The 24,499-nt window shown below is 42.2% G+C and overlaps 1 protein-coding gene across 1 annotated transcript in view; it reads right to left on the minus strand.

The window, feature by feature from the left end:
• Positions 1 to 290: 290 nt before the first annotated feature.
• Positions 291 to 24,499, minus strand: part of kcnh8 (potassium voltage-gated channel, subfamily H (eag-related), member 8) — a 45,713-nt gene continuing 21,504 nt past the window's right edge. Inside the window, exons 7-16 of the mRNA XM_063899373.1 lie at positions 19,780 to 19,984; positions 17,528 to 17,737; positions 15,397 to 15,596; positions 13,178 to 13,427; positions 9,616 to 9,830; positions 7,892 to 7,930; positions 6,580 to 6,860; positions 6,271 to 6,386; positions 6,043 to 6,122; positions 291 to 2,353 (exon numbers count right to left, since the gene is read on the minus strand). Of these exons, the coding sequence (XP_063755443.1) occupies positions 1,799 to 2,353; positions 6,043 to 6,122; positions 6,271 to 6,386; positions 6,580 to 6,860; positions 7,892 to 7,930; positions 9,616 to 9,830; positions 13,178 to 13,427; positions 15,397 to 15,596; positions 17,528 to 17,737; positions 19,780 to 19,984 (2,151 nt within the window). The 3' untranslated portion in view covers positions 291 to 1,798. The remainder of the gene's footprint in view (positions 2,354 to 6,042; positions 6,123 to 6,270; positions 6,387 to 6,579; positions 6,861 to 7,891; positions 7,931 to 9,615; positions 9,831 to 13,177; positions 13,428 to 15,396; positions 15,597 to 17,527; positions 17,738 to 19,779; positions 19,985 to 24,499) is intronic.

The following is a 24,499-nucleotide window of genomic DNA, read 5'->3' on the forward strand; positions in this document are numbered from 1 at the left end:
GTGGGTTGCTAGTCAGCAAACATTAGCATGCTAACATGCTAAACACAAGTTTTACCATCTTAATTTAGCATGATAGCATGGTCTGTTTTTGAACATCAGCAGCTCATTGATATTTGTTTTGACTAAAGGTGGAATTCGATGGACGTGAAGATCTGCATTAAAACTAATTCAGCTGTTTCTGTTGAACAAAAACATAAAACAGGACATAAACAGTCATATTTGTCATTTATTAGCATAACATGTTATTTGTATCTAATAATATCAAAATGTTAAGGGAAAAAGATGTTTAGTTACAGTACATTCCACTTGCAGAGAAGCAGAGTCCAACCTACACAGCTTCAAAAGAGAATGGTAGATCTGTAGGGATGCAGGTTTGGACCTTTTTCCTGGTTTAAGATTGCATTGACTGGTTCCAGCACTGTCACACCTTCATATACAGTAGCATAATTATCTGCCATCCCACACTCTTGCATTCTTTGAGGTAAAAAAATACATCTTTAGTATTGATACATTCATAGAAATATAAAAGCGTCTTCACTTCCTTATTGTGCTTTTATGTGGGAATATTGCGTTTACTCTGAACAGCTGAGGAAATGGATCTCAGTTTGTAACCCTGGGTGACAATCAGTGAAATGGCCTCCATTGTGGATCATGAACCAATTTAGGATTGGCCATTTTTATCCAGGCCACTTCACAATGACGGCTATTACCTTGTGCCTAAATCACCCAGTTGTTTAAACTGAGCCGACATCCAATAAATATGCATCAGTAAATGCCCGGTTCAGCTAAACGATTGAACCTTGTGTCCTTTAAATAGATAGATAAATGGCAAGCTGGATTTCCACAGGGTGACATGCATTATGTTAATGTGTGTCTACAGGCACTACTCAAAAGGCTTGAACGGCATGCAGAGAGCAAGAGAAAGATTAGGAAGGGAGGAGAGAGAGAATGAAAGTTTGTGGAGAAAAACACTGGAGAAGAGAAGCAGAGAAAGAGTCCCTGCGCTCAGTGCGACAGACGACAGCAGGGGCTGTGCTGCCTGAGGCATAACATACCCCCTTCATAACCAACCTCCTCCACCCTCCATCCCCCTTTCCCTGAGGGCCAGCTGTAAAGAGCACAATACATCCCATCTCCATCGCCATGCTCACACCATACTGTGCTCCCAGTTTAACCAGCCACACACTGGTACACGCAATCCAGAGCACCGAGCGTGGGTTGAGTGCGCAAGGACAGAAGGGTTCAACGGAGAGTAAATGGCAGAGATAAGAGGTTGGGGGAAGGTCGTAAAAAGTCCTCCCCTCTTTGTCTCCATAGTCCACCTCCACCACTCAAGATGCTTTTTCGTCCTCCAACAAGCCGACATTAAACCATCAGTAGCCAGAAGCAAAAATAAAAATAAAAAAGGAGGAAAGAAACAACTCTGTCCTCCTTTGTTTACATCATGTCCTCCATTATGGCACCATCCCGCCTCAAGGTGAGGTGGTTGGGGGGGTTGGGGTTGAGCTGTGCCCGAAGAGCTGCCATCATAAAGATCACAACTGACCCAAACCTGTCTAACACTACGTTTCTATAAGGTAAAGCTAACACACCTAAACCTTCTGTGCTTGTTTTCATGCAACAAGATTTTTTTTTAAACACGTGCCTTTAAAACAAAAGGAATCTGAGTTGCATCTCTGCAAACGTCCTCCAATGATATGGGGGACCCCAGTTCATCAGTTTGGTGTCAGTTCAGGAACATATCCCATCAGAAATGATCGGGGAAAACATTTTTCTGCGGAGTTCAGATGGAGGGCTGCTACAAACCCATAGTTGGATGGTGTAAGGTGCCACCAAGTCCTGTCTGAGAACAGCCAGAGCTCTGATGAGGGTCCTCATCTCCCTGTCCGCCGTCTACGCTCGACCTGAAGGAGACAGAAGCCCCGTCTTTGAGGGGGGAAACCTCAGGAGAGCTGAAGGGTGAGGACAGCGAATGAGGCTCTCCGATGAGAAGAGAAGGCAGGTCACAAATTAAAGGTGGAGTTGAGCCGGGGACAGCAGTGTAAACCAGCTGGAGGTCCTGTTGTCTGCAAGTGAGGGGGTCCGCCTGGCACATGGCACCATGGTGCTGACGGGCAGTGTAAGGAGAAGAGGGCAATGACAGGGGCATGTCCGTCCAGATGGTGGCAGTCTGAGCAGGGGATGCTGGAGGGTAAGACTGCGGGTGGTGCAGATATGTGATGTGAGCTGGGGAGCAGTGCGTGGGACAGACCACTGTGGGCTGAGGTGCTGAGGTCATGAGGGTCTCCATGAGTTGAGCCATTCTCTTCATGACTTGTCCAAGGTCGGCCACTTCCCTCCCCAGGTTGCTCACCTGGAAAAAAAAGAAGGAAAGACCATGTTCATTATGTTTTTAAACCCAGGATTAAATGGAGGATATAAAGGAATCAAATTTAACACATTTTAGGTTTTTTTTTACTGAACGCCTTAGTACACGTTATCAGGAGCTACCTTTAGCCTAATTCAAAGGTATATTTTCATCACATTTAATAATGTCTAATACAGTATTTCTTATCTTCTTCTTTTACCCCGTAGTTTTTTTTCTTTGTTTTTATTCAATTGTTGTCTACTGATTTTTTAACACATATATTTTTCTGAATCCCGTTTGTTAGCACATACAAATATTGAGTATTTTGAGGTTTGCCACTTGTTGATTGATGCGTTTGATTCTTTCAACACCTCTAGTAGTTCACTTAGTTTGTAACACAGCCTTTCTGGGAAATACTAACTATCAAAAACACAAATCCCCAGGGTATGAAAAAAAACCTTCTACATTTTGTATTTTCAGGTCAGTTATTTTGGGTCAAAACATTTCCGTCTCCTGCCCGCCATTTAGCATGTAACATCATACTGCTACAATTGTCATTACACCGATGGTAGAAGGGGGGGGTTTGGTGGTGATTAGTTCCTCTCTGCAAATGGCATGTCCACAGAGGGCACGACTATGAAGCTCTGCCAACGTGCCATCTGCTTCCACCAGTCTGAGGACTCATGACCATTCATCAGGCCAATCACGCACATCAGTGCCACTGGATGAAAATCAGCCCTCAGCAGGACACACAGCTCCAGGTGGAAACTGCTCCAGTCGCTGTGTGGTGACGTCACAGGGTGTGCAAGAACACCGTGACCAGGACAGACCAAATAAGGTTATTGGAGCTCCCTGCTTATAATACATTACATTTCATTTCATTTAGCTGACGGTTTTACCCCAAGTGACTTACAATAAGTGCAATAAACCATAAAGATCCAAACTCAGTACAACCAAAACGAATAAACCAACCTATTGTCAGTATTGGGGCAATAGTTTCTAATGGGCTGAACTCATGTGATACTTTTTTGGCCAAGTTACAAGCAAAACAGGTGTGTTTTTAGTTTGCATGGACGATGTGTGGACATCCAATGCATTTGTGACCAAGATAGCTGACCATGGACACAATGTGAATTAGACAATGTGTTACAAACCCATAGTTTTCTTATTTAATAGCCAAATGTACATTGATTTTTCTTATTCGGTTTTGATATCCGTTAACATCGAGCTTGCATGACCTTTGAGTCCCAAACAATACTTGGATGAACTGATTCTTCTTCCATATCTCCCGTTTCTCTGACTCCAGACTGGACGATAAAATTCCTGGGTGTAAGATCTGCCTCTGATAAAAATAGAAAAGCTGAGAGCGACAGGACAGTCCAATCTGACACGCTGTCAACATGATTCCAGTTCTCCCACCTCAGATGCAACCCTCTTTGGAGTTTGTCAGACAAAACAGCAAAAAGAGACAATCCGAACTCACTGCTTCTACAGGTAGGTATGATGCCCGAAACATTAAAGCAGCAGCATCGGTACCACTTAATACCAGATATACAAAACAACTGGAGACCGAAACACAGCCATCGTACTCTTCAGGTGGCTAAATAACTGCTAAAGTTTCTGTTAGATATGCGAGAAGATAATACAAACATGCTGTGTTAACACCTAGTTCTGTTTCTCCCAAGTGGCCAATAAATGTAATGTTTTTTACTATTCGTTTAGTAATGTAGGTCAGTACTGCTGTGCATACAAGTGTGTACCCATGTCTCCTTGTTAAGTGTATTCTTTAGCATCACAAGTGCAATTACTCAGACTCTTAACACAGCGCTTTTTATTATTCCAGCTCTCCTTGTGATTTCCATGACTCGGCACACAGGTCAGTATGTAGGGCCTCTCTTTACCTATAAAGCCGCATTCATCTCCCACAAAACCGCTGCAGGTTAAAGGGCAAAGACAAGAGGTCGCAGAGCGGGGCCAGAGTTTATTACTGTGTTCACACGTTTAGTTGTTCATTAAAATGCTGCCACTTCTCTGTGGTTCGGGTCAAGAGTGAGCAAAAACATTAACCTCTCCAGTTGTGTTGTTGTTAAAATTGCAGTTTGGGATTTTTTATTCCGAGGTACCGAAACAGGTCTCCACAGGTCATCGTCACATTATTTTTACTAAAAGAATTGGTATTGTTGTAGAATAAAAAATAACACTTGGCAGATTCTGGCATGTCCAACTTTTTGTGAAGTGTCGTCTAGTGGATTTCTACCCACAGATGAGGTTTAACAACAGCACCTGTAGTGCAACATTAGCTTTTGGAGGAGAACATGTGCATGAGGTACTGAATTACAATGTTTGGGACAGTAAATCCCTTTTTTAGAAGATCATCTGACATTGCTAAACAAAGTGGTATGTGTCATAAGCCGGAAGCAGATAAACCAACACCCATTTTTTATCTCCTGAGTAGAGCGATCCAAGTGAGGATTAACAACCTGCAAGCCCATGCTGAGAGACTTCCTGTTGAACACCGGTAACCCACAGAGGCACAGAATGGACAACATGTACAACTGTGAAGATGCTGTGCCATTGTCTAGCACACTTTCTTTTTCTCTCACTCTTGCTTTTTGTTTCTTCTTATAAATGTGTCTGCCTCTCCTTCTTTTCCCCTCCATTTCCCTCAATTTTTCTCGCTTTGCCTCTATCTGCTCGTCCCAGGAGACAGACTGAGGCTTAGCGGGAGAAAGCAAACACTCCTCCTCACCCGCCAAAAGTCTAATGTCAATTTAGCTACCCGCCAATCAAAACCATGGGATACAGCATGAGAGTGTGCGTGAGTCTGGGTGGACAGATTATTTCAAGCTGGACAATGAACCTCTAAAGTCCATAAAACCAAATGTGATACAATGAGACTGACAAGGCCCCACTATGTCTGGTGTAGAACTAAACACAAGAGAAACACTGCAGGATTTCCTCCAGCAGACTATAGTGGCAAATTAAAGGGAAATATCATGAGAAAGAAAATGTAATTCAACAAGCACTTCAGATATGGCTTCCCTTACTAATTTATATGCAGGTTATTAGAAAATACCACCATGTGAGTATCTCCCTCAAGGCTTAAGGACTACTCAAACCTTGTTTTTATAGTTAGCTAATCAGATCCGGCCGGGCTTTTTTGGTTGAAAGGCAATAAATGATGGCGTTTTACAGGAGGTTGAATCCAGGTATGTTCATATTTAAGCATGTAAACTGTTCTAGAAGAATTCCAAAATACATGAACCTGAGTATACCAAGCGTGTCCCTTTTAAATGTAAGATTCATGAAACATATACAAGTAGGGTTTCGGTATATCATAAAACATACACTTTTTCTGTCAGTCCTCAACTCATACCTCTACAATCATCCCACAACGTCTCATCACTATACAGCCTGTATTTACTTTAAACCACGCTCACTTTATTCCATCTCTCAATCCGTTCAGCTGTCTTTTGCATGACTTGCTGATATAGCCATATGGTAAATTCTTACCTGAGCCCACCCGTCTCTCTGTCTCTCCACACACACACACACACACACACACACACACACACACACACACACACACACACACACACACACACACACACACACACACACACACACACACACACACACACACACACACACACACACACACACACACACACACACACACACACACACAGTCCTACCTGCTGGTCTAGGTGTTGCAGTTGTCCTCTCGTCTCCTCTGCTTTAGCTGCTAACTCTGCCGTGCTGATCTGCAGAATATCTGTGACAAAATCACAAGTTACAAATGACTTCAAGAGCTGAATTATATCTTCAAAGATCCCAGCAAGTGGTAGGAAGTTGAAGGGATTGTAAATGGTATTGTTTATAATTTAAGCGGTATATTGCTGAGTACTGTAGTATGGGACGACCTGTGGCAGATGCTGGGGCACCGGTTGGTTCACTGACAGGACAACCCCGCCCGGTAGAGAAAGGAAAAGCCAGGCGACCCTCCGACCCCTCACTGTCTTCAGTGCCGTCCACTATCCTGCAGAAAGACAAAAATATGTGTGAAGGAAAGCAAATATGCTATCGATGATGTAAGAAGTGATTAATTATATGGTTATTATTGTTAAGTTGCCATTTAGTCTAAAAGTGTGACAAAAAATGTACAATAATCGACCTGCCATAGACACAGGCCGTATGAGGCAGAGAGACAAATCAATGGCGATCAATCCCACCTGGAGCTGAGGTTAGACGGGTCTAAAGTGGTGAGAGCTATTTCCTGGATCTTCCTCCGGGACCTCCTGGAGCTCGGCTGTTCGGTTGTTTTCTGGTTGGATTGGCTCAGCAAAGTCTTCACTCCCGTGTCCCCGAGGTTCACCGCCTGGTTTCGCTCCGATGACACAGACAGGGCTTTGTCCTCGTCCTCATCCTCCTCCTCCTCCTCCACTTCCTCCTCCTGTGCCTCTATGATGGGCAGAAAGCCCTGAACCACTCGTCCATTCCTTTTCAGCACAGACTTGAGACAAAGGATTAAAAAAATCATGAGAAGAATAGCAACAAATACACATTGCCTGTAATTTGAAAACGACTTTGAAATACATCCTTTGAGTGTGGATGGGAGCAAAACTTTTTTATTCTACAATCTTTCTCCTGACATTAAAATGTAAGTCTATCCATGCTGATTTACTCCATCTGAAGCATCAGCCTTGATGACGGTAACTATACGTATTGTGTCTCACAGCAGATTTTGCTTCCTCTGAAGATGCTGAATACACTAAGCAGTGTTTGTAAGGCTGATACCGTGACCCTGACATACAAAAAGGTGTATGTTAAAACGTAAGCATGCTCTCATGACTTTTAATTGCTACACACAGACCACTCGTTTGAACAAAAAACCCCAAATCAACATTTTAGACTGAACGTGTGGCCTGCGGTGTAATGACGGCAGCACAGGTGAACTCTGACACCGGCCATGTGTCCTCTTTGGTCAAGGGTCTTCAGTTGTGCAAACTTGCATAAGCTGATCAACCAGATAAATATAGTCCACATTGACCTATTGATCATGGCCTACGACCCGACTCACAAGAGGTTGAAAGCTTGTGGGTGAAATATATGACTACAGAATATTATATTTTAATCTTCATCCTCAACATTCAGAGATCATTTCATCACCGCCCACTATTCTGAGGAATGTTGTAATGACTCCTGTGCAGAATTGATCCATCGTCTACCGAGAAATTTCTCATTATTAATTCTTAAAGAGTGATCGAGGCCATTATCAGCGATGGAGGTCTAGTGCCGGGTCGCCCTGGAGTCATTTAATAATGATAAAAAATCAATTCGTGGTTGAATGTTAAATTGAGTTACATTATTTTCCCATACAGGCTGATAAAGTTGCAGGCTGGTATAAACAAACAGGAGAAGGTGATCCACGTCGGACAAGTCTTTTAAATGAATGGTGCGCGTCTCAATAACGGGGCATATTACGTTTAGATTGTTGATCATCAATCATTGTTTAAGTGTGCTAAAGTGCTTGCAGTAAGTTACCTGAGTATCCAGAGTTGTTGTGGTCAATCTGGCCTTAACCTGGAAGAGAGCAAGAGAGGAAGGATACAGAAATGAGCTGCAGGGAAAAAGCAATCAAGACGTCGCCTTCCTTCTCTCGGTTTTAACTTACTGAGGAGCTTTTTTCACCATGTTCAGCTGTGGTTTAAAAAAAACACCTGGCACAAGAAGAGTACATGGCTCATGGTGATTCAATGAGAGAAAATGATTCACCTTAATACATCGATGTTTTTTTGTTGTGCTCTTATGTAGTGCAGTAATACCAGAGCAATCTCAACCTCTCGGGCACAAACACATCATCCATCCTGAGCTGCCTCTTTCCTCCCGTCTTCATTTTAACTCCACTCAGTCCTGAGGTTTGGGACTGCACCTCTGCACATTAGGTGGACTAAAAGCCCTGCGGCATGTAGTGTGTGTGTGTGTGTGTGTGTGTGTGTGTGTGTGTGTGTGTGTGTGTGTAAGTGGGCCAGTGGTGTTTGGGCTGGCGAGACAGAAACACCTGAGTGTAATTACAGCAGCAGAGCTCCTCCAAGTGCCCTGACTATTTTTGCCCTCTGTCTCCCCCTCTCTCTCTCTCCCTCTCTCCCCCTCTCTCTCTCTCTCTCCCTCTCTCCCCCTCTCTCCCTCTCTCTCTCCCCCTCTCTCTCTCACACACACACACACACACACACACAAATATACACTTTTTTTATTTGAAAGCATTTTTGCTCTTGGTTTCTCCAGCCAGCCTCAACATCCATTTCTTCATACCTCACCAAACTACAATCTTTCTTGCCTTCCTCATTCCTCTTACAATACCCATCACAGTACCCATATTCATTATACTACAGAGAAATAGTCAAGTATGTATGAAATACTTATCATGCATTGCAGTGCTCATTTACTCTTGGGGTTTTCTCAATGAAAGAATAAATAAATCAGGAACTGTAAGGGTTCAAGAATATTAAAACAAGGGTAGAAATCCTATAGAAAGTCAGAAATACAATTGAGGGGAGCACATTCAGTTTTTCCCATTCCTTTAACAGGTCACCTATTGTGCAAAATCCTTTTATACATAAATAGGTGTCCCCTCTGTGAAAAGAGCTTTGGAAAGTTTCAGGAAATAACATTCTCTCTCCATGTCCTGATCCATTTATATAAAAACCTGTCTTTTGGCCACAATGTTTTTTGGATTGTGCAACTATGAGCCAATAACCAACCAAGGTATCACCCGCCCACTTTATCACCTCCTAGAGCACCATTGTGTTTCATCTCGCAGAGGGGCGTGGCCAGCAGCAGCTCATTGGCATTTAGAGCTACAGACACCGAATCAGCACTTCTGGAACAGGGCTGAAACAGAGGGGGTGTATGGCATGCTACAATGCATGATCTGTTTGGTATTTTAAGGCAAACACTTGGCGAACCTCATTTACTCTTTGCTTTTGCCTTTACTGTCTTTGCTGCAGCATACAGACAGAAGACCTATTTAATGTAAACCACAGTGACATTTGTCCTTTTGCGGCACGAAAACAAATAACTTTCAACAAGGGATAAGGTCTCATAAGGATATGTAATAAAGATGAACCAGTTTAAAGGATCTGATACTTTTAAAGAATGCTTTGAATTATGTGGTGAAAGACAAGAAGCTTCAGACACACTGTAATTAAACACAACAAAGACAGCAGCGTCATTGACATTTAGGATAAATACAGCTCAAATGGACTTACGTGTGTCTCCTGTCCCTCCCTCAGATTGTATGTGAGGTCCTGCTGGATGTCCTGGACGAAGTTGTGCGAGTATTCAGGGTAGAGGTCCAACACCTCGTACAGCCCCTTCAGGTTCACGCACTGCAGGTCACAGTAGGTCAGAGCTTTCACGTCTGCGTTGGTTTTTATCACTCGGTCATCTAAGGACAGGTTTGCCCCGATCAGGTCACCTTTACCTGTTCAGAGAGAGACGTGGCAGGCCAGAGAAAGGGGCACAACATGTTGTTTATTCTCTGGTGAAAGGTGTCGAGGATGCAGAGTTTCTAAGGCAGTCTGTACTATGTTTCAGATCTTCCATTTGTTAAAGAGCTTTTCGAGGAGAGTTTGGAGCGTGTGAGACATATTAGATCAGACGGATGCTGTACCTTTCCCTGACCTTTGACCTCCCTGCAGGTCACAAAACAAACATGAAAATAAAAGCTGTAGGTTGTATGAAAAGTAAGAAATTATTTTAAAAGTAATAAAGCCATTAATTGTAGCCTGATGATTTCTTTCAAAGGTTATTCTTGCATTAAGTGTATTTCTTTTTCAGGACCAAACAGACACAATCACAGGCAACTAATTCTGGAGTTAAAACTGTCATTCCAGCATTATTGAAGGTAGTTTGTACAGCTTCATCATCTACTTCTTGCAGCTATTTTCACCTTAAAGAAAAGCAAAGCAGCTGGAAAATAACCGTAAGCTTCTTTTATCTTCCACATTAACACTAATGCTTGTGGCCAATTAACGGTTACCACTGCTTGTTGCAGACTTTTAAAATGATAAGCACCAATAGTTATCTGAATGCAGAGAGGAAAAGCAAAACAATGAAGTAGAATGGTTGGGAAACCAATCATTAATCTTTAAATACTAATAATAAAAACACGATTCAGTAGACTCTGAATGAACAAAACATATATGTTCATGATGATGAATAATTAATCAAACAAACAGTCTCACTCTTTTGGTGATGTTTTTTGCTGTTTGAATGAATTGGCGCTGACAGCGGTTTCCTGTTCTCTTTGTTCTTAAAGTACGGAGCTGTGCGGAGTACCACATTAGTGTTAATGCCCCTTAAGCATTGATGAAATATTCATTATGGTCATTGAGAACTGTGAAAGCTGCTCAATGACACTGAGGCTGATGGAGCGGCGGTCGTGACTGTTCTTATTCTCCTCCTCCCTCGCTCCCTCCCTCCCGGTCCACTCCTTCACCGCTCAGCCAGTTTCTAGATTCCTCTCTCCTCCTGTTTTATCAAAACCCTTCGTCTTCTTTTTCCTCATAACTGCCACTCTCTCCACTTTGCTCTTCATCCTTTTTGTCTTTACTGCCTTTTCTTTCCCCCTTCCATCCCTTCCTTCTGTCATCCTTGTTATTCATCCTTCATTACTTATTTTCCTACTCTTTTGCTGCTTTTCTTTATTCCCGTTTTCCCTTCCTCTTTTATTCGTCCTCTATACTTTCCTTCTTCCTTCCTTCTTTTCCCCCCATTCCTCCTTTCAGTTTGTGTTTGTGCATGTTTTTTCCTTCCTCTATTCCTCCTTCTCTTTTTGTCTTTTTATTTTACTTCCCTTTTTCCTTTGCACCAAGTTCACATGTTCATTCCTTAATTCCTTACTGATTTCCTCCATCCTCCCCTTCCACTCCTTCGCCCAGGTTTTGCCTTCCCCACCTTACATCATCTAAAGGGTGTTCACCAACCCTCACTCCCCACCCTCTCATGACTTTAAATCTAGCCTCTCACTCTCCATTAGGAGGAACCGAGCTGTGGTTGCAGACTTGTAGTGTGACAAGGAAGAGCCCACAGAGAAAGAGAAACAGTGGTTTTCTCCTTCAGTCAAGACACTCAATGTCAGCCTGACCTTCTGCAGGCAAGCACAGACACACGCACACGCACAAACATCCACCCACCCACACCGACACAAAAACCACTCTGTATACCAGTAAACAATTCCACCTACTCCTTTCACAAACAGGCCCAAACATATGCAAACTTTTTTTTTTTAACAGGAGAAACAAGCAAGGATAGAGAGCAAAAGCAAACAATGGACGGACACACACGGACACACAGTTAGAGAAAAAAATTGGACTGCCTGACAGAGACTTACTGATGAATCCAGGTCCAGATTCAGATCTTTCCCACTAAGTCTCACTGAGACTCCCACACACACACACTTGTACCAGATTGGTCTATAACTCTGTGTCATGAAGGTCAGATAGCAAAAGCCATTAAGGTCACTCACTACAAGAGGTTGTGCTACACAGCAGATGTTAGTAGTTGGAAATACACCCAGACTGAGAGAGTTTCCATCTTGTTGCAGATTCGTTCTGCACCAGAGTCTTTTTCCTTCACCCCTACCTTTTTATAACATTTCAGTGCATCGGTTTTGCAGGGGAAATCTCCACCAATCAAAAGCAGGTGCAGGTTGGACTGAGTTACATTTTGGAAAACCCCCCCTGCTGTTTTTAACGAGCAGTCCTCTCTTTTATCCTTATATCATTTAATATATTTGATCTTTCATTACAACTTCACACAATGACCTATAAATAGCTCTTTCTATAAATAATTTGAATCATTATAATTGTGTGAATAAAGACACGGACAAATAGTTTCTTAGTTTGGGCTGATTGCAGCTTTAGCAAATTGTTTTGGACGTTATTCCTCTATTAATGAGAAGCCAACTTCTATTTTAGCATCACAGCCATCTGGAATTGCTGAATTCAGGGTTATCCCACTAAACATACGTTTCAGGTTTTTATATTAGGTTTCTGTGGGCCGAACTGGCAGCTTATATTGTAAATATATGCTTCCTAAGCAAATCAAACATTCATTTATCACTGCAAATTAAAAAAAAGAATGTATCCTTGGGTACTGGGTTAAAACTGAATTCAACCACAGCTTTCATGCACTGGACCGGACAGCACTGAACTGGCCTTGACTAGATGGAGCTGAAATGACCTGACTCTGGTGAATTGGACTGATGAAATGGGCTAGACTGGACATGAAAACACAGATTAAACTGGACAGGACTGAATTACAATGCTGAGCAAAAGACTGGACCATACTTGGCTGGACCTATCTAGACTGGAGTGGCTTAACCAGTACAGGGAATTGGACAATCATGTGGTGTTCTGAATGGTATACACATACTATAATACAATCTGCAGTGGTTGAAATGTGTGTTTTAACATCTGTCTGTCAGCTCACACAGCATCAATTAAGAATCTAGCTTCCCCATTTTGTGTGCTCTTTCGACTCTCACTGCTTGAGCATACTGTTGAGAAAATTGCATGCAACTAAGGTTGATCTTCTTGGAGTTTCCAACAAAAGGCTCTGAAAGCGAGCTGTAGCCTTTAAGACACTATTTCTAAACAATGGGCTCATTTGCAGACTTAGCTTCATCGCAATGAGCTGCTCAAAGATGTATTATGAGGCCTGCTGCTAGTTTCTTTGTAACCATAATGGTTACCCACAGGGGTTCCCGCTCCTTATTCACACAGACAAACGCCACACCCTCCATCCCATTCCTCTCTTTTATCGTACCCAGGATGGCCAGCACCATGCCGTCTTTGAGCACCTCCATGGACCCGGAGCACACGAAGAAGATGGCTTGGAGAGCGTCGCCCTGACGGAGGAGGTACTCTCCTGGAGCGCAGAAGGAGGTCTTGATGTGCAGTGACAAGGAGCGAAGGCAGCCACGACTGGCAGAGGCGAACAGCGACAGCTCCAGGATCTCCTTGTTAAGGTGCATGGTGATGTCGGATCGCAGCTCGTCCGGGAAGTCCTTCAGCAGCTGTGAAGAGGAGGGGAGGGTAAGATGGAGAGACAGAGAGTGAGAGCAGATCACGACTGCTGTGAAAGCACAGCCGTACTGCAACTCAGTGATTACTTTTTCAGCCTTGGTTGCCTTTTATTTGATTCCTAAGCTGTTGTACCACAGGAAACGTTGGTGGCAAGTCAAGTTCATTTACATAGCCTAAAATGTATTGTTTTGCTGCAGAGCGTTTTTAGAGCCTTGATTCAGACAAGGAAAACTATAAAAACCCTTCCTTCCCTCTTCCAGGACATTAATATACAGTACATCTAAAATCTAGTTGTTAGAGCTATGTTCACTTGAAGCTGGACCGTTAGAATAAAGATATCTGATAAAATTACTATATTACTCATATAACAATGTATAAATCAACACACACAGTTTGTACACATGTAACAAACCATCAGCCATTGGGAAACCCCGATCATATTTAGAAAAAATCTAAATAGTGTCATCATCTGTCTTTCAGTCTCCTCCTCAGGATCTGAGACTCTCCGTCACAAAGAGTGGATCAATGAATCATCAAGAGCCAGGCCGACTTTAATCAAAAGGCCCATATATAATTCATCTGTCTGGGATTCATCACTCCATCTAAGCGCTGGTCTGGGCTCTGACAGCTGTCTCACAGGCATTCACAGCCCGGAGGGACGGGACGCTAACTGGCTCCCTTCGTTTCCCTGTGTTGGTCGAGGGAAGGCAAAGCTCACCCTCTCTGTTTGTCTTTTTCTAAAAGCTGCCCTTGTGCCATATTGTTGTTAATATTTTAAACCAAGTGTAATATCCTCTTGTGGTCCTGCAATCATGTAAACAAGATTTCCCCCAAAAGGTAATTGAGAAAACTGTTTGGACAATGTGAACTTGGTTTTTAGGAGGCAGGGCTGCACATGTTTTGTAAATTAATTGTATTATGAGGCTGGGTTAAGTGACTTTGGGGAAGCAAGCAAGAGTAAGCTAGATATTAAACGTAGCGGGATGCATCTGACTACCTCTTGTCTCAATCATATACATAAGAAAACACATAACATTATCATAATGAATTTAAACAACACACATGGTAGTTGTTACGGATGTTTAGAGAAGACAAACAAAAATGTCTACAATAAATTGCCTGCTGTTAGGGCTTAGGTGTTTACCTAGTTCATAATTTTCTCCTTCCTCTGTCTCTACTCCCATGGCATAGTGCTTTGGCCTTCGGGTTGCTGTAATCTCCCCTAAGGAGGGGCAGCTTGGGCTCATTGTTGATGCCAGTCTATGACCGAGCACCAGCTGACATGAGATAGTTTTTGTTTAGGGACATCTAGAAGCCCTTCTGATCTGGATCGAGGTTCCCTGGTGCACATTCTTTTCTCATGTAAGACAGCTTTAGTTAGATTTAGGATCCATATTTGTTTAGTCTGGCGACTGAAGAATGTTGATTATACACTATGAACTGGTTAAAAACTCGTACTATAGTAGAGATCTTCAGAATTGGTCGGGCAACCGCTCTGTCAACTCGTGGCTGCAGCAAATGTCTTGTCAATTCTCCGGCCGTGAACTTCATAATAACCCTTCAGTGTTTGCCATCAAAGTTCCAGCTCTCCCCGTATCTGTCTGAGTTTCGTCTCCATTGCTCCAGAAGTTTCCATCACACCTGCCATGGCTTTAATACAATTGTGACCTTAAGAAACCTGGAAAAGGTCTTCAATGGTTACAAAAGATCCTGTCAGCCACAAATGACCATGTAATACGATGTTTTCGTCTTCTTTCCCCTGCTTGTCAATCAGGGAAACATCATGCTCCCACATTGTGGAGGATCATGTAGTATTGATCATAATGCCATCCTTATGATGAGCTTGAATGTGGATGATTAGGATTGAGAAGTATGTGATCCTTCAAATGAATTATTGATTCCTGTATGCTGTCAAATACACGAGTTAACTGGAGAAGGTGTTTGATGTGTAAGTGTTACCTCGTTGCAGTCGATGCCGTTGTTAACCGACCAGGTGGTCTGAAAATACTCCAACATTCGCTGCTTCAGGCTCTGCGGAAGGTGATGGACACGTATGAAGTCCTTGAGGTCTTTGGTTCTTGTGTGGTACTGGGACCAGCGCGAGTATATCCTCTGGATAATGGCCGTCACATTACCAAAGACCAACGCATGCATCAGTGCTGCAGGTGTAGAAAGAGGAGAGGAAGGAGAGATTATGGAGTATAAGCATGAATCAATCCATTACGCACCTGGTGCTATCTTGAATTTGTTTCTCAGATGACTCCATGATGAACAATAAATCCAGAAATGGGGAACATATTTGGTGTATAATGTTTTAAGATTGGAAGGTTTTAACTTTTACTGTTTTGTGTTGATATAGTTTTGCTGTAGTTAACTCTGACCCATTTAATTCAATTCATCAAGAATTTTCCCAGTTTCTGGATTCTTTGTTTATATTGGAGGCATGCGAGATAAACAAAGTGTTTTTCACAAAAACAAAAGGTACCATGGGGTGAGAAATTGATTTACAAATGATCATTTTGGTGGAAATTTTAACAACTGCTTGTGTGGACATTGTGAGATTTAGCATTTACAGAAGAGCTTTACTAACGGCAGTACATCTATTAACTATTAACAGATACAAATCAAACCTATAATTTCATTCCATTACCACTTTCAAATCTCACCTGAAAACATATTTATTCATTAACTTCTTGCTCTTATGAATACTTGATTGATGGACTGATTGTTTTTGTTTTTATTTTTGTACGGTGACTTTGTTTAGAAAGGCGCCCATAAATAAAATGAATTATTATTATTATTATCTCCACTTAAAAAACTGTAAGTTCTAAAACCCTATCTGTATAATTAAAATGAATATTTCTGCCATGTGAATATGATTAAACATTATTCCTATTGGAAGATATCTGCAATCAAATAAGCAGGCGAAGCAGTCAACCAGGTAAACATTACATTAGAATTCATGTCTCGCACATCTGCACCTCAGAGAAAAGGAACATCAGTGTCTGTCAGGACTGAGTGGATCTGATTTGATTGGCATGACAGAAACCTGCCTTTTACTCGCCCACAGATAATGTATTCTCCTAATCTTGTTTTGTTTCCAGCTGTGCAGCAGGCATGCCACACACATCTCTACATAAAAGCACCGAACACCGATTTCATGTCAAGTGTCACTGTTGTGCACGACTCCCTTTCTTGTGCTTTTACATCACAGCCATTTTAATGTAAACCGTGTTGTGTAGTGATGAGGTAGATCCAATTATTCCTCTTTAGGATTGCAGTTCCTTCCACACGTTGACCTATGCTTTGCTATAAATACGAACAGGTGCTTCGTGTTGGTTTTCATTTCCTGTTAACACACAAGGGATGGGATGGGTGTGGGTTTGTGCAAGCATGCGTTTGTGTGCTGCGCTTCTGTGCCTGCCCCGAGGCAGCCAGGGACATTTAACATTTAGCCGAACCAGAGTGGGAAGCGTCTACAGGGAAAACCCCGTCACAGTGACCTCCCTTCATACCTAAAAAACAAAACTAGTGTAACGATGCAGTTTGAACTGGATCAGACTTTCTTTTAAGTGTTGAGAAAATACTTCTTCATCTTCTTAGGATAAATAAACAAAACTATTTTAAATCCCTCGTAGGTCAGCTGGAAAAGGCTTTGTCAACAGGTTGTTTTTCTGAGCTCACAAATTGTTGACTTTTCGGGGATACATGGTTTTCACAGCGGACAGCGAAGCTTCAAACAAACGATGATCTTATACAGTAAGATGAATTGCTGTGGAAAATTATCCAACAGTATGGAAAAATATATCAGGAACTTTTTTACGGCACAGTTTCTACTTTACATTTTTATTATTTTTGCACATTTTTCTAAATAAACTAACTTACATTTACTAGAGTAATGTAACAAACGCAGGACTTTTACTTGTAATGAGTATCTCTGTGGCTTTGATTTTACCATGAAAAATAACACTAATACTAATAATACCAGCTGTGTAGTTATACAGTAAAAGCCTTGATAGTGTGGTCTGAAGTTAAACAGTGTAGACACAAACAGAGTCTTTTTCAAACGTGTGGTCGCTGATGTGTGTACCTCCTATAAGCATGACGCAAATAGAGAAGATCTTCTCGATGTCTGTGTTGGCCGACACGTTGCCGAAGCCCACACTGGTCAGGCTGCTGAGGGTGAAGTAGAGTGAGGCGATGTAGACGCTGCGGATGGCGGGGCCGTTGCTGGTCCCGTTCACAACTCCTATGGCATAGTACGGTGACTCCAGTCGCTTCCCCAACTCATGGAGCCATCCTGGTTATAGGAGGGTGTAGAAGAGAAATTCATGGAAAGAAGAGAGGTATGGAGAGTTCTAAACTGGTACTTATTCCCTTTCTTTGTGATTTCCAATATTGGCCAACAATATGTCATAAGAGTATGGTCATTAAGAGCCAAACTTGGGAGAATTTTTTATCTGTTCAGAGAATTGTGTACCGTGAAGAATAAAAGGAGCTATCAAAACAAGTGCATGGTTATTATTTTTTCAAATCATCCAAAAGCTCGGTGCAGTGAAGCATATTAGATGCAGGTAAAGCTGACAGCATTGTTTCCTAGTTATGCAAACTGTGGTAAGAAGGTCTTCTCTCTGCTATATCTAATCTAAAACAGTGGGTTTAGATGCTGTGGAACCAGAACTGATCCCTGGTCAGTTTATTGTGCAGATATCCAGCTGATCCCAGGAGAGTCTCCTGCAGACACTGATGAATGGTAATTGGATGGAAGCCCCTCATAGCTGCCCGACTTCAACGCTCAGTTCAGCATCAGAAACGCATAATTAGGATACAGCACATTAATCCTGCCTCATGCACCGACCTGTTATGCCATGACACTGAGATGCAGTAATTGGTGGGGAGAAATCTGCATCGTCGTCATGACCCAGTCAATGCTGACCCGGAACCAGTTATGAAGACAACTGGGAGCGAGGTAATTGCAAGCGGTGCAGCTCAGTGATACTGACCAGGGACCAGCCCAGGGGGCCTCATTATATTAGGGACTGAGGGGGAATACCGAGAGGACCCAAGTCAATTTTATTCACACACAAGCATCTGCATGCCAGCACAAACAACTAATGCCTCTCATATTCACCATTCAATAACTATTTAACAAACAATTTAGGAATCAATATAATCCATGAGGAATTCATAACCTTATTTAGTCATTACTGCAGTCAATCTATACTTGTGTAAAGCGTTTAATTTAATGCTGGTTGTAGATAAACACCTGCTATAATAGCTTGAAACCCTACAGCGATAACATTGATGGAAAACCAGTCTACCGCTGAATATCATATCTCACCTCACCTGACAGAAAAACCCTGCAGGTTTCACACATTGATAGCTTTTCAGAAACACGGTTCATTTGGAAATAATGAGCTATGAAACCCAAATGCACCGCAGTATTGACACATAAGCCAAGCCCCACATATTAAGGCAAACATTTTTTTAATGCCAGGTGACCTTAAATCTGAACAACAAGTCGTGAGCCATTCATCCTGCAGCCTGTGCTGATAAAGCCAAGTGTTTCCTTTATATATTGATTTAGTGCAGAGCTCAACAAAACCAGAAAATGGATTCCTCAGATAAAATCAAAACACTTTATCTGGCTTCCCTGATTGCTCGCTTGTAAAAAAAAACACATGTGCATCAAGCATAACCCATCTGTGGCTCACGCTATAGGTATCCATAAAAGGACCATACCCTCTCAAAACTGCCACACTTAAAATGTACTGCAGGTAGGCTGAGATTGAATCCATGCCCTCTACATAATCTCTAATTTACAAGCATATGAAACTGCACCTAACATGGTTGATGCTATATGGTGCTTTTAGCATAATAACAAATACACATGCTCTAAGCACACTTCACATGCCATACAACTTCCACCTGCAACTACATTCCTTTCCAAACTGGACGAGTTTTGTTGGAGAATAAATTCAAGAGTCTCTAGGGAAACCTCAAAAGTATTTGATTTGCTAAATCTGAATCCAAAATAGCATTATATGTCATGGTTTGTGTTGAATCATGAGATGAAGTGTCATGTTATCAAATAAATACCACAGAGGTACACCACAGGCCTGTGAAATTGCAAACATGCATTTCACATCAGAAATTCCCCAGAAAATCTTCAACACTGCCTGAATACATATTTCCTGGTGTTAACTGCACAATAGTACCCCTGGTAAAAGGCAGGGATAGAAGTAATGGATCCCACCTCAATTCTCCTTTTAGCTTTCAAACATCAACAACAGAGCTGGGAGTTATTTTTGGGTTTCAATGGTATCATGTTCCTTTACTCACCTATATCCCAGTTGTAAGCGTTGGCCTCCATCTCCATCTTGCCGATGATGTACCAGATGCAGGCCATCCAGTGGGCTAACAGAGCGAACATGGACATCAGCAGCGTGAGCACCACCGTGCTGTGCTGCGAGTAGCGGTCCATCTTCTGGAGCAGCCGCAGCAACCGGAGCAGACGCACTGTTTTTAACAGGTGGACCACGGACACCTGGGGATAGAAAACACGGGGAATGTATTCTTAGGATTTAATCATTAACAGAGTTATCATTTTTAAAGGAATACTAACCACACCTGCAAAAGGACCATTTGTATATCATGTATTCCCCCCTCCAACTTTGTTTTTCTTGCACCTTTGGGGATTCTTCTAAACGAGGGAACCAAAAACAGAACGTACCGATGATTTATTTATTTATTTTTAAATGAGGGCTACGCGTAACAACAGCAAATCGTTATCAAGACATCTGTTTAAGAACTGCCACTCAACTCACGCAGCATAATTCAAGTCTTGTTTATCCAGTTGTATGGTCACTACTTCCCAAATGGATGTATTTTCACTAAAAAAGTATCCTTAAATCCTATTTAATACACTCCTGCATAAACACTTCCACACTTCCAAACGGATAAATGACACATGGATTACACTGATGTGTTCAAGTTTTTAAATGTATGTTTTGATATAGCATTGCACCTTCACATTTATCTCCATTTAACAATACTTCTTCAGTTTTGATTTAATTTGTCAACAATTCAAGGTACAGATAACAGAGGGAGATCAATTGATATGCAATATATTGTAGGTGAAGCATACACTTCCATAGGAATTGCCATCATGCCATCTTAGAAAACACATACCATTGCCTTTTATATGTATCAGCACTGTATCGTCATCATTTCTCTCTACCACAGCTCCTGAGGGCAACATGTGTTTCATTCCTCACTAAGAAGGGATCAACAATTGCAAATAACATAACCTCCTTTTCATATCTTGAGATGTTCTGATGTTCTGCTGAGGGCAAAGTCAGAGAAGCACACAGAGATAAAGAGATTAAAACAGAAACTATGAATGTGCGGAGCAGGCTGCAATCACCCCCCCCCCCCACCTTTATACAGAAAATAAATCTCATGGGAAGAGTGATAAACTACCAAAGAGCACACACACACACACACACACACACACACACACACACACACACACACACACACACACACACACACACACACACACACACACAGACACACACACACACACACACACACACACACACACACAAAAAAGCTCTTAACCGTGGATAATGGTCTCTCCAAAATTAGAGGCTGCTCTTCTAAAATTAGAATTTGACAATCGCTTGCAAACACATCAACAATACGACCCATATGAATCTGATTTCATGATGGAGTCCTTGATTATAAAATTACCAATTGGAGCAAACAGGTGCTAGCTCACAGGTGTGTTTGTTTGTTTATTAACCTCTAATTGTCACCATCGTCCAGCAGTATTTCTCTACCCCAGCATCTCCATTTTCTGTCTTTGTGAACAATGACATATTAAAGCTTTTGCTGTACTTCCCTCGACTGACTTGTACTTTAATGATCCCCCAAATGTTCACTTTCATACCTTTACCACATGTTCTGCAGATGTGATGTGAAGGTCCTCCATTGAACAACCTCTCCTCAGGCAGTCTCAACCAACAGTCCGTCATTTGAGACTTTGTGTATCGCCATTGGACGGATGGAGTGTGTGTGTGTGTGTGTGTGTGTGTGTGTGTGTGTGTGTGTATCCTGATACAAAGGTGACAAACATCCTCCTTGTCCTACATCCTCGGCAATATTAGAAGCGTGAGTGTGTGTGTGTGTGTGTGTGTGTGTGTGTGTGTAGGAGTTTGTTGAGGCAGTGATTTTGTAGATGAGGCACAACATGATGTTATAACTAGATGGGTAATGTGAGTCATAGACAACAAAGGAATGATGATAAAAAAGGAGAAACAAGTGTGTGTGTGTGTGTGTGTGTGTGTGTGTGTGTGTGTGTGTGTGTGTGTGTGTGTGTGTGTGTGTGTGTGTGTGTGTGTGTGTGTGTGTGTGTGTGAAAGAGACAGGTTTAAACAGAGTGTTTGAACAAAGCTACTGTAAAAGGAAGCGATGTGAGGACAGTCCGATCTGCTCTTCTCTGTGTCTCTGGTGTTTTATGGCAGTTCCTGCACACTCTTGCTGTGAGAAATATAGAACTGGTGCAGCATGAGGGGTAATGAAGCCTCCTGCCGAGCCCTGGGGAGAAGCTCTATCTCCTCTCCATCATCTATCACCATCCGGCATCCCACCTATGGAGAGAGCAGGCTGCGCCACGCCCCATTCTCCTCCAGCAGCATGAGCAGTGTAAGCTGTACAAAACAACACCTCGTGCCTCCTTCTCCTTAAACTTTTCCTTCTTCCATCTCACCTCTGACACTCACATTTCCTCCTCTGATCAGGTGTGACATTTACATTTAAGTTCTTGATTAACTTACTTGCCCTCAGCTTTTTAACTTAAATGTGAAAATAACTTTACAGAAATGCTCATTATTTCTCCCCCTGCAGCCTCGCCCTTAGCGCTGCAAACCAATCACATCCACACTACTGATCATGTTCCTGAAATGTATTTTGTTGATGGAGCGGTATTGAGCAAATAAGGATGCATAACGATGTTCTCCAATACCAACAATAGTCCTCCAGGCCCAGGAGCTTTAACAATAGCTATAGCAGTTTAGTATAAATAACAATTTTGGCCCTATGTTGTTAAGATATTATATCAGTGCAGGGGACTAGTGCTTGCATCATCTTACTACTGACCTCTCTGTCAAGATGATTTCTGTCTTCAAAATATGAAAGATGGATGTTATTGACCAGTTATTTTTAACGCAAATAATATACCTCAAGGAAGAGCAGAGTAAGACAGAGAAAGTGTACATTTTCTGAAAACAAAGGAACAACTTGAGATCAGGTCAGATGTTTAGGGGAAATAAATTAACTGAATAAGGACCATAAAGTAATAACTCACTGTGGAAGTGAAAAATAAAATCTGGTGACCAATTTCTAAGGTTACACCAGGACAATCTCTCTATGTTCCTCTTTTTTATATCTTTAAGGTTGAATTTTGAAAAAGTTGAAATTACTAATGAAATAAATTCACTTACCAAAACTATAACAAAACTTTTCATCCAAAATAAAATAAATAAATATAAACATTTAGGGTTTAAATGAGTTCACCTGACAGAAGAAGCAGAAACGAGCCAACAAAAACAAAAGCTAGACGAACAGCAGGGAGACACCGTGCTGAGGCCCCTTGGCTAATTTTGGTAAATGATGTCCTCAAAGGGGACATCAGCCTGAATGCTCCGTCCTTAGAGGAGACATCAAGCAGAAATTAGCTGGATCCTCCCGCTCTGTCAGGTGGTGGCAGGGGAACTTGTGGCCCTTTACCCAAAAAAGCACCTACTGGCATGTGGTATTTCCATTAATAGAGTCTGAAACCAAAGAGGAACCGTTGCCTGGAGCGGCGCTAACAATATATCTCACCCCTTTTTAAGGTTTCGATTGCTATTTTCATACCTGTTGTTCTATCTATTTAAAGTATGCACATACACTACATAATTGTCCATCCATCCATCTTCTCCCGCTTCTCCGTCAGGGTCCCAGAGGTAATAGCTCCAGCAGAGAGCCCCAAACTTCTCTTTCCCTGGCCACATCAGCCAACTCTGGCTGGGGGATTCCAAGACGCTCCCAGGCCAGCGAAGAAATATAATCCCTCCACCTGGTCCTAGGTCTACCCCTCGATCTCTTCCCAGCTGGACGTGCCTGGAACACCTCCCTAGGGAGGCGCCCAGGTGGCATCCTCACTAAGTGCCCGAACCACCTCAACTGGCTCCTTTCAACGCGAAGGAGCAGCGGTTCTACTCAGAGTCCCTCCCGGATGACTGAACTTCTCACATTATCCCGAACGGAGATGCCAGCCACCCTGCGGAGAAATCCCATTTCAGCCGACTGTATCCGCGATCTCGTTCTTTCGGTCATGACCCATCCTTCATGACCATAGGTGAGGGTAGGAACGAAGATGGCCCGGTAGACAGAGAGCTTTGCCTTCTGGCTCAGCTCGCTTTTTGTCACAATGGTGCAGTAAAGCGACATAATTGTAACTTTACTTATTGATACGTATAAATATTTGACTCCTTTACATGGAAGTTTTAGTTACCACAGCTAATTTGGATAAATCAAATATAAATATACCAACAGATACATATCTACTAATTGTTTGAAATCTAATGTTGTAAATTAGACCTTTTTGATTCACATTAAAGTGGATGATTGAGTGTAAAAACCATATCTTTCTTTAAACACAGAAAGCAAAAACTGCCATAAGCCACCAATAAAAAGCTCCCTATGGTGTAGTAGTGCTTCCATTGGTTGCAATCACTCAGCCTGGACAAGACAAGAACTTCCGCCTAATTACCTCAGACCTTTGATTCTCCCTCCTTTCAAGTATTCTTAAGGGGACCACGAGTTAGTCGCCACCAGAACAGAAACGGGTTTTAATGATACAGGTTTGGTCGATTTCTCCGTCCTTGTACAGTATGTGGAATCAATACACAGAATCAAGGAGGCGCTGGAGCACCACTGGAAAACGCTCCATGCAATCTATTCTTATGAAACGTCAAATGAGCTGAAGCTGAAGCACTTTATAAGCAACCTTGAA

This window comes from Eleginops maclovinus, chromosome 13 (genome assembly GCF_036324505.1).
Source record: "Eleginops maclovinus isolate JMC-PN-2008 ecotype Puerto Natales chromosome 13, JC_Emac_rtc_rv5, whole genome shotgun sequence".
Lineage (NCBI taxonomy): Eukaryota > Metazoa > Chordata > Actinopteri > Perciformes > Eleginopidae > Eleginops > Eleginops maclovinus.